Here is a 15,087-nt window from a genome sequence, read left to right on the forward strand (position 1 = left end):
CTGATTTAAACGTCACCAAGCCAGACGTGGTTTTCAACTGATGCAGTGCCTCAGTCGAGCGAACAGACATTGGCGCTGTGCGCTCTCGACATCGACGCAGTTTCGATACCACGTCACCTTCCAGGACAGAGGTCTTGCAAAAGCAACAGACGCATCACCTCCTCTGCGCAATGCATCGTTCTGGAGCGGCAAAGCTCAAACGACCCTACACCACCTTAAGGAACCGATGCCTCACCTGCATTCGTGACACCTCATGCCCTCTCTGCCTTGCATCATATTTGATTTCAGACACATCCAAGGTACTGTAAGGGGGTCTGCAAGGTTCCTGTATTCAACCTGTGCTCCATTACGATCACACTGAACATTTTGATTTATATCTTGACCTGCGAATGTTGGATTTTTGTCGTTTTGGTCTGGTTTTACTCAGATAAATATTGGCAAAGTTTCTATGTGTGTATTATATATATATCTATATATATATATATATATATATATATATATATATATATATATATATATATATATATATATATATATATATAGATATATACATATATATACATATATATACATATTACACCATGGCTCATTAGTTTAGCCTGACAGCTCCGTGCCAAGCTACCACTGTGTACTACACTTAACCTGACTAGAATGTGGGTCCCTACTTGGACAGGGTGCATACCTCTGCCAACCAGAGACCCCTTTTCTAACACTAGTAATGGAAGTATTACTCAATGTCTGAAGAATAACTTACTCTGGATGGACTTTTCCTTTTGCTTAAGCATGCAACTTTTGAGCCAGCTTTTCTTTGACCACAAACCAATAATTATCGGTAATGAGCTATGGATCTTTTCTTACAAGTCCTATTCAGGTCTTCTAGTGTGAATGAATGAAAATTATGATACTTGGAACATGTGCAGGGCAAGGAAGGAACTTTCCAGAACCAGATGTGGTAGCCTAGATGTCTACCACATGTCACAGGCTGGCACCAGGTATAAATACTGGACTCTCAAACCAACTCTTCACTACACTTCTTGAACTGCAAAGGACCCCTAGAAGGACTGCCTTGAACTTCAAAGGACTGTCCTGCTACTTGAGGCCTGTCTTGTACCTCAGAAGACTGCTCTGCTACCATCATAGGACTTCCCTTTTGCCACCAGAGGACTGCTGTGCTGCTTGAAGCTTGCCATATACACCCAAAGCACTGTCCTGCCTCTTGGGGCCTGCCTTGCTGCTTGATCCAAGGACTACCAGAGAGACTCCAAGGGCTAATTGGCTAGCCTCCTGTGTGAGCTACAGGGACATAGTTCCACAGTCCTTGAAGCCTGTAAGTAAGTCCTGGCTCCTCTGCCCCACCCAAGTGTTGCCTACCCAGTCCTGGACCCTTGTAATTGGTGCTAAAGGTGCTCCTCCAGCCAAAACCTGAAACTTGGGACTTAGAAACATTTTCACCAAAAACTGGCTAGAGAACCTGACAGCAGACCAGGGCCTACCTGTTTGCCTATCTGTCCATTGTGTATTGTTGGTAGGCCCGACTTGACAGTAGCTTTCACTACGTTCTTATCTGGAGCAGCAAATCGGAAAATGTATCTGGCCTCATGGAGCCCTTGTCAGTTACAGCCGGTAGTTTAGTCCAGCTAGAGACTTTCACTTCCAAAAAAATGACAAAGCGTAGAAATCTTAAGCGCGACTTCGTCCTGTGGCTCCTCAACGACTATGCTTCCTGTTCAGATAACGCTGGCTGCCCTGCTCCAATGAACTTTACCTTTTCAGGAAATTTTCGTTGAAATTTCTTCCAAGTCTGAATGTAAGCCAAGACTGGGGCCAATCCACCTCATGTAGCTGAATTGCGCTCTGCCTTAATTTTGCACGTTGTCCGTGTATCCCGTGACCTGATACCAGAGGTTGGCGCTTTGATCTTTGAGGCACTATTTTTCACTTAAAACTTTATAAATTCATAACTACGGTTCTACGAATTGGATTTCATTTGTTTTAGTGTCATTGTATTTACTACATTTTAGTCGGCTTTTCCGAATTGGTGATTGATTTTTCTTGTACTGTTTTCACTTTATTACTGTTTGTGTGATGCATAAACACTAAGTTAAGCTTGACTGCTTTTATGCCAAGCTACCAGAGGATTAAGCACAGGCTACTTTGGTCACTTCTGTGGTTCACCCTAACAAGGATTGTGGTTGTTGTTTGAGTAGGGTTCCCCCTCTCAATCAATAACCCAATTAATACAGTAACCCACCAAGATAACTTCATAAACTACAAAGCTGTGCCCTGCATGTTACACGATGTGCTTTGCAGTAGGCACATTAACCATTTATACTACTTATGGGTCATAACACTGACTAGACATAATATTAATCTCTCCATCAACTACATTAACCACTAGAATTCATTATCCCCTGAAAATTGCTGTGCACAAACAAATCTCTGCAGCTGGGGCCTTAACCCTGTAAGATATATTAAAATGCAACCTCTAAGTGACCAATTAGTAAGCCATACCAGATTTACTTTGACATTAGTCCTTGTTGACAATTTCTTAGCAGCAGAGTTTAAAAAAATGAATAGGTTGACTGTCAGTCCCCCCCTTTTCACGAATACGCTCCGTGTGACTCCGCTCCTTTTGCTGCCACACCTTGCCCCCAATTTATAGGTTACCGGAGTACATTTATTTCTATTTCCACCATGCAAGGTAATCCAAAATAAAAGCACAATAGGTGTAGCCTGGCATCAACTTGCATGAGCCGTAACACATGATGTTTTTGATTTTGGTACATTTGTGAGACAGATCTCGCCGAATAAACACGCTGCTTATCGCTTCAAATGGACATTTGTTTTACATTTTGATAAACTGAACCCTGGCTTCTGATAGAGACCAAGGTTAAAATAATAGCTTGCGCGCTTATTCAGCATGCATACCTTGGCCAACATCCAGGAAAGTTTACTTGAGTGCAAGAGGCCATCTAGAGACAGCACAGCAACAGGGCTAACATGTAAGACCAGGAAACACGCTGCTCCTCAAACAGAAACTCAACAGGCAGTCAGAGGTTTGATATCCTGGAACATGTTCCCACCCTTCCTCAGAAACATTCATAATTCATATACCTCCCAAAACATCGGGGGGAAAGCCATTAGGCCACTGAGCAGCTGTGCGGCAGAGCAAGAGTGCAAGCAGCAGCTGCTGACCCTGGATACTGTTGCTAGGATGCAGGCAAAGTGGCTATCTGTACTGTATACACTTCACCTACATGAAGTTATGCTACAGACAGGGTCAGTGCAGTTTAATACAAGGGCCACTGAAAATTCTGCATTTAGATAATTTATGTACTTGATGCATAACCTGTAGATCTCAACAAAGCAATTGTTTGTTCTTAGCAGAAATCTCCTGACTTTTACAAAAATTACCTGGCCACCTTTCATTTTTCAGTCTTAGTAGCTTCCTGTAAACAACTGACAGATGTTCCATCAGCCCATCTTTTGGCTCCACTGCCCCAGAAGAAGGGGGAATTGCTAGCATTCTGATGGCAGAGTTACAGCTGGCTCTGCTATCATAAACACTCTGACTCTGGTCATTGCAAGCACATCCTTATGCAATGTGGCCAGCCGAAGCCATGCAGGCCATTTTCTTTCCTGTCCATGTGCAATCCCATGCACGTAAAAAAGAAAACAAAATGGACCTTATGCACCGAGAGAAAACTCCTAGAATGCCAGGGATATTGTTTTTTTTGTTGTTTTCTAAACGCAACCCCATGCTTTGGTTGGGGGATGGAGGTGGGGGTGCTCGCAAAAGAAAAAATACCACATTGACCACCCTTGCATGGTGGACTGTTCGCTTTTGATCGTTTCTGCAATGGATGTTGGAGGTGTCGGAAAAAAGAACATTCAACTCGGTGTCAGACTCTTGGTTTGGTTGACCGGCGCCACCTTCTTGGTAGTCCGTCAATCACAAAAAGAGGCTCGAAACTATACTGTTCAATACTACTACCTCCTGCCTATTATATCTTCCAATGTTGGTCACACTCATGGATTGGGCCATAATCGAAGTAACTCACAAGAACCCGCAAGGAGAGGAAAATACATGCCCGTTTCAGGGCTCTATATGGAAAATCAGTTTTTGCAAGTATGTCTTTCGGCATTGGCCTAAGCTTTTGATTTGCGATAGCTACTGGAATTGGGCACTTGGGAATGCCTAATTTAGGTCATCCCAAGGAGTGCTTGATGGAGTTTCCCTTTATCCAGATGCCTGTGACTGGGTCCGGCAGATAGTGGGAACAGGGCCCTCTGAGAGTTCGCACTTTCATCTTGATTTAGACTGCAGCTGATCTGCAATCCCCCCTGGGGGTACTGCAGGAATGGTATGCTCCGGCAGTCAGTCTGAAAAAACAATTGAGGCAGAGCAGCAGCGATGAGTCAAGCTTGACCTGAGTCACAGGAACACTCTGTCTCCTGGAGGACCAAGCACTTTTTCATGGTCTGCCAGCTTCCTATTTGTCCCACTGCAATTAACTCAATTTCCTGGGAATTAAGAACAATGTAGCAAAACCCAAGTGTTAGCAAGATTCATATAGATTAACACAATGACTCATAAGCATGTAGGTCTGCAATAACATTTCCATGTAAATTATAGGCTAGACAAAAAATCCTTCAAAGGGACGTTTTTACAAGGGGTGTGAAAAATGGTAAATCCCACTGGCAATGTTTTATGAAAGTGACCGAGTTCACATCCTCACGAAGGGCTGTTTTAGAGTTTTGCTTGAATCCCAACTCGGGAACAAACTAGTGCTTGCACCGGCATACAAAATGAGTGGATATTACCGCCCCTGCAGGTCCCTCGCTACACACTTTTTGTCAGGTAAAACCTGTTGAAATTTGTGTGGGAGAAACACCGCAGCATTCAGAATTTCAACCCTGAAATAGATGAAACCGTGCACTAGTATTACATTGTCCCTAAAATAAGGTGCAGAATTCAGAATGATGTGGTAGTCACACACCCATGGTGTGCTACTAGGCAGCAGTATGCATCATTGTATATTTTAAATGTAATAAAACACTGGTGCTAATTATGATATTGATGACATTGCTGCCCCTAAAGTGGTTTCTTCCTGAGTGACTGAATGCTCCTGTTTAAAGCAGGAAAAAAAACGAATTGTGATCCTCAGAGGAAGGTGAGCAGTTGGGACAAGTTCCATCTAAAGCTGAGAAGACATCCCTCTGGGTAAGCAAAAAGAAATGTATGAAGGTGATCTTTGTGCCCTTGAAATCCTCGTCGCCAGGGCCAGGGTGGTGACCTACCATATCTTTTCAGATAGAAGCGCAAAAGAGGCTGATGCCTTAGAAGACAAACCACTCTAGTTTAAGAGGAAATCTGTTGTTCTTAGTTACCATGTTACTCTACATGCAAACCACCACAATAATTCAACTCAGACTGCTAGGGAGGCTGTTGTGCCCTGATACACAAGTAGACACTGGTAGCCAAGTATAGTTCAAGAGTACCTTTAATCTGTAGCTGGTCCATGTACATCAGATAGATATATAGGAACATCTGACAGGTAGTCCAAGTAAACCAGGTGATGTAGATGTAGGTAGCCAGTAGACAAGCCTTCAGTTTCAGGTGACAGCAAACCCCACCAGGAGCAGCCTGCCGGCTGCTCAGCCAATCTCTAACTGTAATTCCTCACTCACACAGACACCCAACATTCCATGCATCACTGCATTCCCAACATTCTACTGTAAACACGCACACTGTCTGAGCAGCAGGAAGAAAGATAAACTACAAGATATTAGTAGACTATGCAGGACATAACCCCCCCCCCCCTTTTAAAATGAAAAACGAAAGCTGCAAATACAGGTAAAAAAAATCAGAGAAAACTATACACAAGAAAAATTACAAATGGAATAAACAGTTCGAAACCCATGGATGTTCAATTAAGTAAACATCACTAAAAGGTCAGAGCCATTTAAAACAGTAAAAATGGATAGCTTACAACCAATAAATTGAGTAAAATAGTCCATCCTCTCCCAATAAATATAATGAGAAAACATAGTTGAGAATTGCAAAAGGCAAAAACACACCCTGCAACTTCAATCCCTACTGCAAGGAAACTAATGAATAAGCAAGATTCCTCGCATAAGGAAAACTTACAAACGTTGTGAAGATGGAATAAAAACCAATCTTTTACCCCTCATGTGAGGTACAAACACTTGGGATTGCGACCCAAAAGTCCACCCACTTGTAAGGTGGGACCATAAACCATGTAAATGGGACCATAAACCTTGAAGATATACCCTGTGTAGGGGAACCGTACCCATAAACAAAACCAACCCAGTGAAAGGGTTACATGCTATGTTGAATGGAGAGGAGCTCATAGCATACCCCGTGTAAAGGATACCAATAAAAGAACTATTAATGGGAATCGTACCCATGAACCAAAACCAACCCAGTGTAAGGGTTACATGTTTTATTAATTGGTGAAGACCCAATAAACATGACCCATGTCAGGGTTACCAAATGGAACAAATCTAAAAACTGTCAATGGGGAACATACCCATGAACTCACCACTGTGTAGAGGCTGCGTGTAACGCTTAATATGAAAGAAAACTCATTTTACCCACCCCTACGTTGGGTCCACGTGTAACGCTAAGTATGAAAGGTACTAGTTCCCAAACCCATGCCATCCCTCATGAAAAGGAGATTGTAGTGCAGCTACCCACTAAAACAAACTAGATCAGGACGTCCTTTCGGAAAGAAAACACCAAACTGTGGAAGCTGGCACATTTAAAATGTAAACCTAAATCCCTCAAGCATAGTTACTGAACAATACATACACATTGTAATAGCAAAGCAAAAACATTTCTGTAGGAAAAAAGTAAAACCAAAGACTATGCCGGTGAGCGATCTCTCACCCGAGCTGTCTGTACACACTAAACTTGTGCACACCACCCTACAAAAATTAGTCTAGTCTTAGAAAGCCCACGGAAGACGTATCCATAATACAAGACAGTCCAATAATGTGCGCCTGTGAGCAAACGAAAAAGAAGAGTATCTCCATAAAGAAAGAACGAGCCACTGTTCTTGTTTTAAAGACACCACTGCTGTCAAAAGTCTCTCAATTGAGATTTGCCAATCTCCAATATGGTTAATAATTCATATTACTCATTCTTAATGTCCATGTGTGAAACGGGAACAAGATAAATGGATTATGTCACCAAATGGTAGTCAATGGAGAAATCCTGTCACCGGATGGTAGTTTATTAAAAAAAAAAACGTCCACTCACCGCAGGTGTATACAACAGCATCCTCAGTCCTCTGTTAGATATTTGACCGATCACCAGGACTTAGCGCTGCAGTAAAACAAGAAGCAGCAGCATGCTCATTCCCCAAAATGCGACATTGTCAGTCTTCATGCTCCACATAACTTTAATGAAGACGACACGCACATAAAAAAAACAGTGGTTGGCAAATTAACATGCTGGCATACAGGCTGAAAACCAACAATTAACAAGGGCAAATGCTAGCCCCAAGATGGCGGCACGCTTCTTCACGCTGCGCCGGTTGGCTCCCGGTATCAGCGCTTGCCAAAACGACACAGCTGAAATATGAAGGATCCGAGATGGACGTGACGTGAGACTGAAGAAAATGGAATTGACGGTTAACCAAGACAAAGGTTGGCGCGCGCGTTGCATGGCTTGTGCGTGTCCAATTTTAAATTTGGAAGCAGCGGTTGAAAAATTCACCGTAGACATCAACTCCGAGTGCAGAACAACAATCAAAGACAAAAAAATTCAAGTCTCACCTGACTCTCACCACGGGCCCAAAAAAATTCAACTGTGGCAGCGTGCCGCCCGCCGATGCCAGGGAGATACTCGTACATGCCAAAAGCTCAGAGAACTACAGTTCTCCATTGTGTGAAGCACACAGCTCACCTTCGTGTGAAGTATCAGCAGCGTTGAGATCCTCCACAGCTGACCGTAGGGATCTGTTCTCCAATTTAGATGAATGTAGCACTTGAAAACACTATCTAGGAACCTCTAAAGTTGCGCCCACATCCAGAAGAAATTAGATTTTTCGCAGATTAGATGCCTATGTAAGAACATGACATGAACTGCATTCAAGCACCGTTTGTACAAAATGAAACACTTCACCAAAATCTTGACATGTGCAGCATACAAGCACAGTTTAAACAGTTTAAAGTCATTACCAAGGAACACTCTTCCCTTGATTGCGCAGTTTCTGTCGCAAACACATGGTACAGCATGCTTTCGTTGGGGCTGTCTGTTGTACAAGACACTGGTGGGGTTGCTGAGTATGCTGTACCAAATTCTTTTGTTGCAATGAATCCTCTTTTGATGCTTGTAGTGTTGCCTCTTGTAAGCTTGATGTAACGTTGTTTCTTAGTTGTCTGCGCTAGTAATACTTGTGGCTGCTTCTCACCTTCTGGACTTATTAAAGATGACATCTTCTGCTTCCTTGACCAATAGTGGAGATCAGTAGGCAAGTTGGTAGGTCTCCAACTCTTGCTCGTCGCCAAAATATGTTGTGCCCTGATACACAAGTAGACACTGGCAGCCAAGTAAAGTTCAAGACTACCTGTAATCTGTAGCTGGTCCAAGTACATCAGATAGGTATATAGGAACATCTGACAGGTAGTCCAAGTAAACCAGGTGATGTAGATGTAGGTAGCCAGTAGACAAGCCCTTAGTACCAGTTGACAGCAAACCCCACCAGGAGCAGCCTGCCTGCTGCTCAGCCCATCTCTAACTGTCACTCCTCACTCACACAGACCCCCAACATTCCATGCAGCACTGCATTCCCAACATTCTACTGTAAACACACACACTGGCTGAGCAGCAGGAGGAATGATAAACTACAAGTTATAAGTAGAATATGCAGGGCATAACAAAGACCTTGTCAGGACTTCACATGCACTTAATCAGCATTTTCCTGTTTCAAAAGGGACCTTAAACACCTACTGCTCAACAAATTCTTTAACACGCACACTAACTGAGCTATGTCCCAAAGCTCACACCCACTCTGCCTTGACCAGTTGCAGCAGTTAAATTAGTGTTTCAGCTGTGTACTATGTCTATTACGTTTTTAGCTCAAGCGGTTCGGATGTCTGCACACTGTAACTACCCTTGCACCGGATGATTTTTTTTTGTCTGTATTGTTGCATGTACTTCGATATAATGATCTTGCAATATTTGTAAAGCGCTCTGACACCTTCTGGTCTAGCTAGCGCTATAAAAAAATGTATAAATAAATAATACATTTGTAAAGCGCAGCACTGTCACCCCGAGGGGTATCTGGGCACTTCTCCTAACAGTAGAGGCAGTAGTGAAACCACCAAAACTTGCTCTGATTCTGCATCATACAACGAGTAACAGCTAATTATAGCACTTATTGGACCTTAATCTGCAATGATGATATGCTGCAACTGCAGCATTCTTCATGGCCATGAGATAGGTTCCAAAGCTCCCTTTATGCATATGAACCCCACACTGGCAACATGGGGAAGTGAAGCACACAGAGACCATATATCCAGAGTCAGCCACAGAGATTTACAATCATTAATCCTGTGGGCATCAGATACGACCACCTTCCTACTTCCTTGCCAGGCACACCACTGGAGATCGTGCGGGATGCTGGTACGGTCTACATCATCCATGTCCTGTAGACTGGACCTCCCTATTCTTCATTTACTCCCTCTGCATAAGTAAAACATGTACTTTCTTCCACACCTACAAACAGCCATAGGCAATTAATTCATGTTAAAAAATAACACTGTAGGGGTACATTGCGCAATTGGGGAGTCCCTGGGGTGTCATCTACCTTGGCCTTCCATTGGCCGACAGATAGAGTTGTATTTCAGCTGTGTATAAAAGTGCAGGATGCGAGGTTCAATCAACCTATCCCATGCAACCTCCTCTGTTCCATATGGGTATGTGTGTCCTGCACTGGCAATGCATGAACGAGATGTATATAGTCTGGTTAGAATACATATACAATGAAAGGACACATGGTATCACACACCCATGTACCTTTGGTGAGGGGTGCCAGATTCAAGGATGGTTCTTTATAGATCTTTTACACCTTCAGACAGAGATCCACGACTGCGAGTTTAAATATTTTAGTTGCCGATGAGTTTTCTTGTACCATACATCACTGCCCAATGACTTTACTGTTATCTAAAACGATTAATATGAATAACCTGAATTGAAATCTGGCACTCGATGTTCTTACACAACTGTGGGGAACAAAAGTTTCTTCTGACTGTTGCTACATCCTAAGGGAAATTGCTTGCTTCCCCTGGAATCCTACCTCCGCCAAGTTTCCGAAATCCAGACCTAAGTGGTAATCGCACCACTTTTTTGGGCTCTTTTGGGTATCCATAGAACTGAGGAAGAAGAGAGAAAGTAGGTGGAACACTGCCAGTGTGGAAACTGGTATATTCCCTTACAGCCGCCACAGATCTGCAAACCTGTATTAACAGGAAAAACATGGAGGGCAGACCATCACCTCTGTGAGAGCCATGTCAACGCGGTGCTGGGTCTCTGATGAAGTGAGAGAGACAAGCATGACTGAGTACTGGGTAGGAGGTACAGCAAGTGGTCTGAGTGGGATGCAGGATGCTAGGTATTTTTGTCTTTATATTGTGGGCTGGAGAGGGGAAGGGTTTAAGAGAGGGTGGTGTGGATGGGTGCCAGAACATCAGGTATGTCTTTTCATTGTCATAAAAGCAGATAGAGGCGGGAATGGGTGGCAAGAGGCCAAGTATTTTATTATATTTGGAAGGGAAGATAATGCCATGTCATAAATGGCTCCTCTATTACTCCTGTAGCCCTGCACAGCTACTGGAATATAATGTATTGAGGGTTAGGGCATACATAACAAATTGGTTATTAGCATGAGTAAATAGCAAGGACGTCATTCACCTTCGCGTTCAGAGTGACATTACTGAAAACTCCAGATTTTAACCCTGGTTTGTCACAACAGGAGCTTTTCGGTCTCATACAGCTCTGATTGGATGAGGTTTATCTTTTCACTGCTCATTAGAGGGAAGTCAATTTCTTTCTCTTTCATGCAATCAGACATTGTCAAAGTTATTAGCTCATCATTTTTACAGCAGAGACCTATCTGTTTTGCCAATACTTGCCTACTTAAGAAAGAATAGGTTACTTCTCCAGCTTCAAAAACCTTTACTACGGAACCAATTGAGAGAGTATCTGATTAAGCTCCTTAACAGGAATTTGGCATTGCCATTGTTTCAAGGATGGGCTTTTTGTTGACTTGAATTACACATCAGCCCCACCTTAAAGATCTTAAAAACAGCAAATAGAATCCGTAAAAGCCTTAAAGATTTGAAATCCTAGCAGAACTGACTCCATCTGAATTCTGCAACATCCATCTGGTTTTCTAGCACGCTGAAAGCAAAACTGTTTATTTACCATGTTTCACAAACCAATTGTTCAGTTTTAATCTTTAGAAAAAAAATTAAATAAATGTGATTCCATTCAAAATGCCATGGGTCCAACCACTTCCTGGCACATTATTTTCCTTCCTAACAGGAGTTCTTGCCCTTCTCTTCTGTTTTCTCACACATAAATTTAAAACCTAAACTCCAATTTTATTTATAAAAAGTTGGTTTGAAAAGTCTGGTTTCCTTGAAAGAGAATGGAAGAGCATGGAATGAAGTAGAATTTATAAAGAAGTGCAAATGTAGCTAATGTACCTTTATGTCATCTTCTGGCCATGAATTCAGCATGGTGGCAATGTGACCCTTGTCATGGATTGTGATAAACAGCCCACTAGAAAACAAAAAGGAGAAATTGCATCAGTTTTGAAAACGTGTACACCTCGGAGTAATAAAAGGTAATTATTTAATAATTAAGTAAATAAATCCAGTAGGTAGACATTCACACTTTTGGAAAGGCTGTGGAATTAGATGTTGTAATTTATATTGGGGTGGGTGTTACAGAATGAGAAAGAAATGTAAGTCCACAAACATCTAGAACTAAACTGATTTTGTGATGGACATTACTCCTTATGACTATGTTCTGCTGTGATAGACACTGCTACTCGTGGATGGCAGAGTGGAAGAAATGTTTGCAACCAACAGAAGTGTTGATCTGCCTTTTAATTGAGCAACACTAATAGTCTGGTATGCCCAGACGTAGGTCCTGTGTACACTGTGGCACTGACACCAAGCTGTACTCGGTTGATGAGCCCAAAACCAGGGCAAAACTAGTCCTGTGTTGCTTGTATTCCTGTTCAGGGAGAACTTGGCTCAGTAGTTTTGGGTTGGACTGCTTCTATTGGAGCAGAGTCAAGATTGATTTACATATAGTTGGGTCCAAACTGAGGTGGCATGGTGTGCGAAAATAATGATGGATTAGGATGTGGCCCAAGTGATTACCAGTGGCTGAGATTAATTCAAGCATTCCATCCATCACTGTTTTGTATATCAATTCCTCATGGCATCCTTATCGTTCATTTCAACATGGTTTCACCAATTCACCATGGATTTATGCTCTTCCAGAGCACATTCTTGGACTTCTTCACTATTTAAGACGCTGCTTACATACTATTGTGTGGACCAATGCAGAAGGGTTTTTTTTTCAGCAAGATAGTCGCCACTTTGTTTAAGATTTTATCCACTGTGATTTTTACCCCTTTTGTGTCTTCTTTCTCCAGTATTCTATTCATGCCTATTGCTGGCTGAATTGATTTGGATTTCACCTTGCATTTACCTTATTGCTGCCTCTGCTGGCAGTCTCTTCTGCTAGGTCCTATCTGCATACCACTTCTTCTACAAATTCTTAATTAGAGCTTCTCTATATCATTGCATTTGCTTCCACTTTGCTGGTATCTTTTAAGGGTCCGCTCTTTAGCCATGTGGTAAACACACACAGGCACCAAAAGTGTCTACTCAAAAGATCGCCCTTACAAAGTCCAAGGCTACCAGGATAAAGGAGTGACCATTGTGTTCAGCACTCAAGATTCAAGGGAGGAAGAGGCCCCAATTTCTATCTCTATTTTGAAAAACAAAAACTGGGACAATCTGCAAAACAACAAAAAAGTAATCCTTTTCATTGAATGGTTGAGGAACAGAACTACTTCTTAAATAGAGCATATCAACATAGAAATCACAGCCAATAATGCACTAAAGAGAATTACATGCAACACAGTATCATCTGAATTAACTAAATTGCTTTAGTTATGGGCTTATAAATATTGTACACTGGAACACATCAAAACTTGACTCCCTCTGTGGTCAGTTGTCCCTCCATGAAAAACAGGACATGTTCAAATTTACTGAAATTGGTCGAACAGATGTGACTAACCAGGAATGATGTGGCAAATCCAGGGCATCTCTATCACCGTCTCGCACCATAGTCTTCTTTATAAAAGACTGCATGGGCTTTCTCTCCATCAATTCTCATATCTACTCCGGCCTGACGGGTGGAGGACAATTTGCCCGATTATTGGCTTTAGGGAGCGAGCCCTTGGTGAACATGTCTGCTATGTAGGTTCGGAAGAAATGGCGGCTGGGTTTCTTGGCGCGCACACACACACAAACATATTAGTACAGTTGATTCCGAACATGAACAAGTCCATATACCCAAGGGTGTTTGAACACTGTATATAAGTTTGAGAACCCCTGTTAACCTCAGCTCTGATGAAGTCTATTGGAGAAATATCCAAGGGCGAAACACTTGTGGATAGTGTGTGGTGGAAACTACAATGATTCATTGATGGCTGACATGAATAAAGAACACAAAATGATTGAATGCAAAGGAATTGATTAAATATTGACCGGAATCGGAGTGCTCAAGATTTTTTTTCATGTCTTCTATGTAGGCACCCAGTTATGCCCCTTCCAAAAAGTATTTTAAGTTTAGTATTCATCCTGGTTTCCACCCTCTACAGCACGGGTACTCATAGTACGGCCCGCGGGCCAGCAGCGGCCCGGCAAGCCTTCCGTGGCGGCCCGCGGACCATGAGACATAGTACCCCTGTTTACAAAGACTGTCTGCAAACACTCCACTGGTCTGTGGGGGCCAGGCAATTTATTCCGGCGAAGCCAGAGTGGAGCTGCAGGGGCGCCAAGAAGGTGTGAAATACAGCAATGCCCCATTCATAAGCAAATGGTCTTTTTGAAGACCTGTGAAATGCTCGGGTGGGGCTGTGTGTCTGTGCGCGCTGGGAAAGCAGGCTGGGAAGCTGTCTCAGCCCGGGTGACACAGGCAGGGTGGGGTGACGGAGGTAGAGGGACAGAGACTGAGGGAGGGAAATGGAGACAGAGAAATGGAGACTGAAAAAGGGAGACAGACAGAGGGAGGAGGGTGATAGAGGGATGAGGGTGACAGAGGGTTGAGGGTGACGGAGTGCGGGAGGCAGAGTGAGGGAAGGGGAATGAGGGAGGGAGTGAGGGAAGGGGAATGAGGGAGGGAGTGAGGGAAGGGGAGTGAGGGAAGGGAAGTGAGGGAGTGAGGGAAGGGGAGTGAGGGAAGGGAAGTGAGGGAGTGAGGGAAGGGGAGTGAGGGAGTGAGGGAAGGGGAGTGAGGGAGTGAGGGAAGGGGAGTGAGGGAAGGGGAGTGAGGGAAGGGTGAGTGAGGGAAGGGAGTGAGGGAAGGGAGGGAAGGGGAGGGGAGTGAGGGAGGGGGTGAGGGGAGGGAGGGAGTGAGGGAAGGGGAGTGAGGGAGGGGGTGAGGGGAGGGAGGGAGTGAGGGAAGGGGAGTGAGGGAGGGGGTGAGGGAAGGGGAGTGAGGGAGTGAGGGAAGGGGAGTGAGGGAGAGAGGGGAATGAATGAGGGAAGGGGAGTGAGGGAAGGGGAGTGAGGGAAGGGGAGTGAGGGAAGGGGAGTGAGGGAAGGGGAGTGAGGGAAGGGGAGTGAGGGAAGGGGAGTGAGGGAAGGGGGTGAGGGAGTGAGTGAGGGAAGGGGGTGAGGGAGTGAGTGAGGGAAGGGGAGTGTGGGAGGGAGTGAGGGAAGGGAAGGGGAGTGAGGGAAGGAGTGAGGGAAGGGGAGTGAGGGAAGGGGAGTGAGGGGAGTGAGGGAAGGGGAGTGAGGGAAGGGGAG

General features: G+C 43.8%; 1 protein-coding gene across 1 annotated transcript in view; it reads right to left on the bottom strand.

Annotated features, from left to right (window-relative positions):
- The window catches only part of ME3 (malic enzyme 3), a 137,022-nt gene extending 125,211 nt beyond the window's left edge, over nucleotides 1-11,811 (bottom strand). The window contains exon 1 of the mRNA XM_086933976.1: nucleotides 11,740-11,811. Within this exon, the coding sequence (XP_086790102.1) occupies nucleotides 11,740-11,772 (33 nt within the window). The 5' untranslated portion in view covers nucleotides 11,773-11,811. The remainder of the gene's footprint in view (nucleotides 1-11,739) is intronic.
- Nucleotides 11,812-15,087: the final 3,276 nt, after the last annotated feature.

Source organism: Lissotriton vulgaris, chromosome 8, assembly GCF_964263255.1.
Source record: "Lissotriton vulgaris chromosome 8, aLisVul1.2, whole genome shotgun sequence".
Classification (NCBI taxonomy): Eukaryota; Metazoa; Chordata; class Amphibia; order Caudata; family Salamandridae; genus Lissotriton; species Lissotriton vulgaris.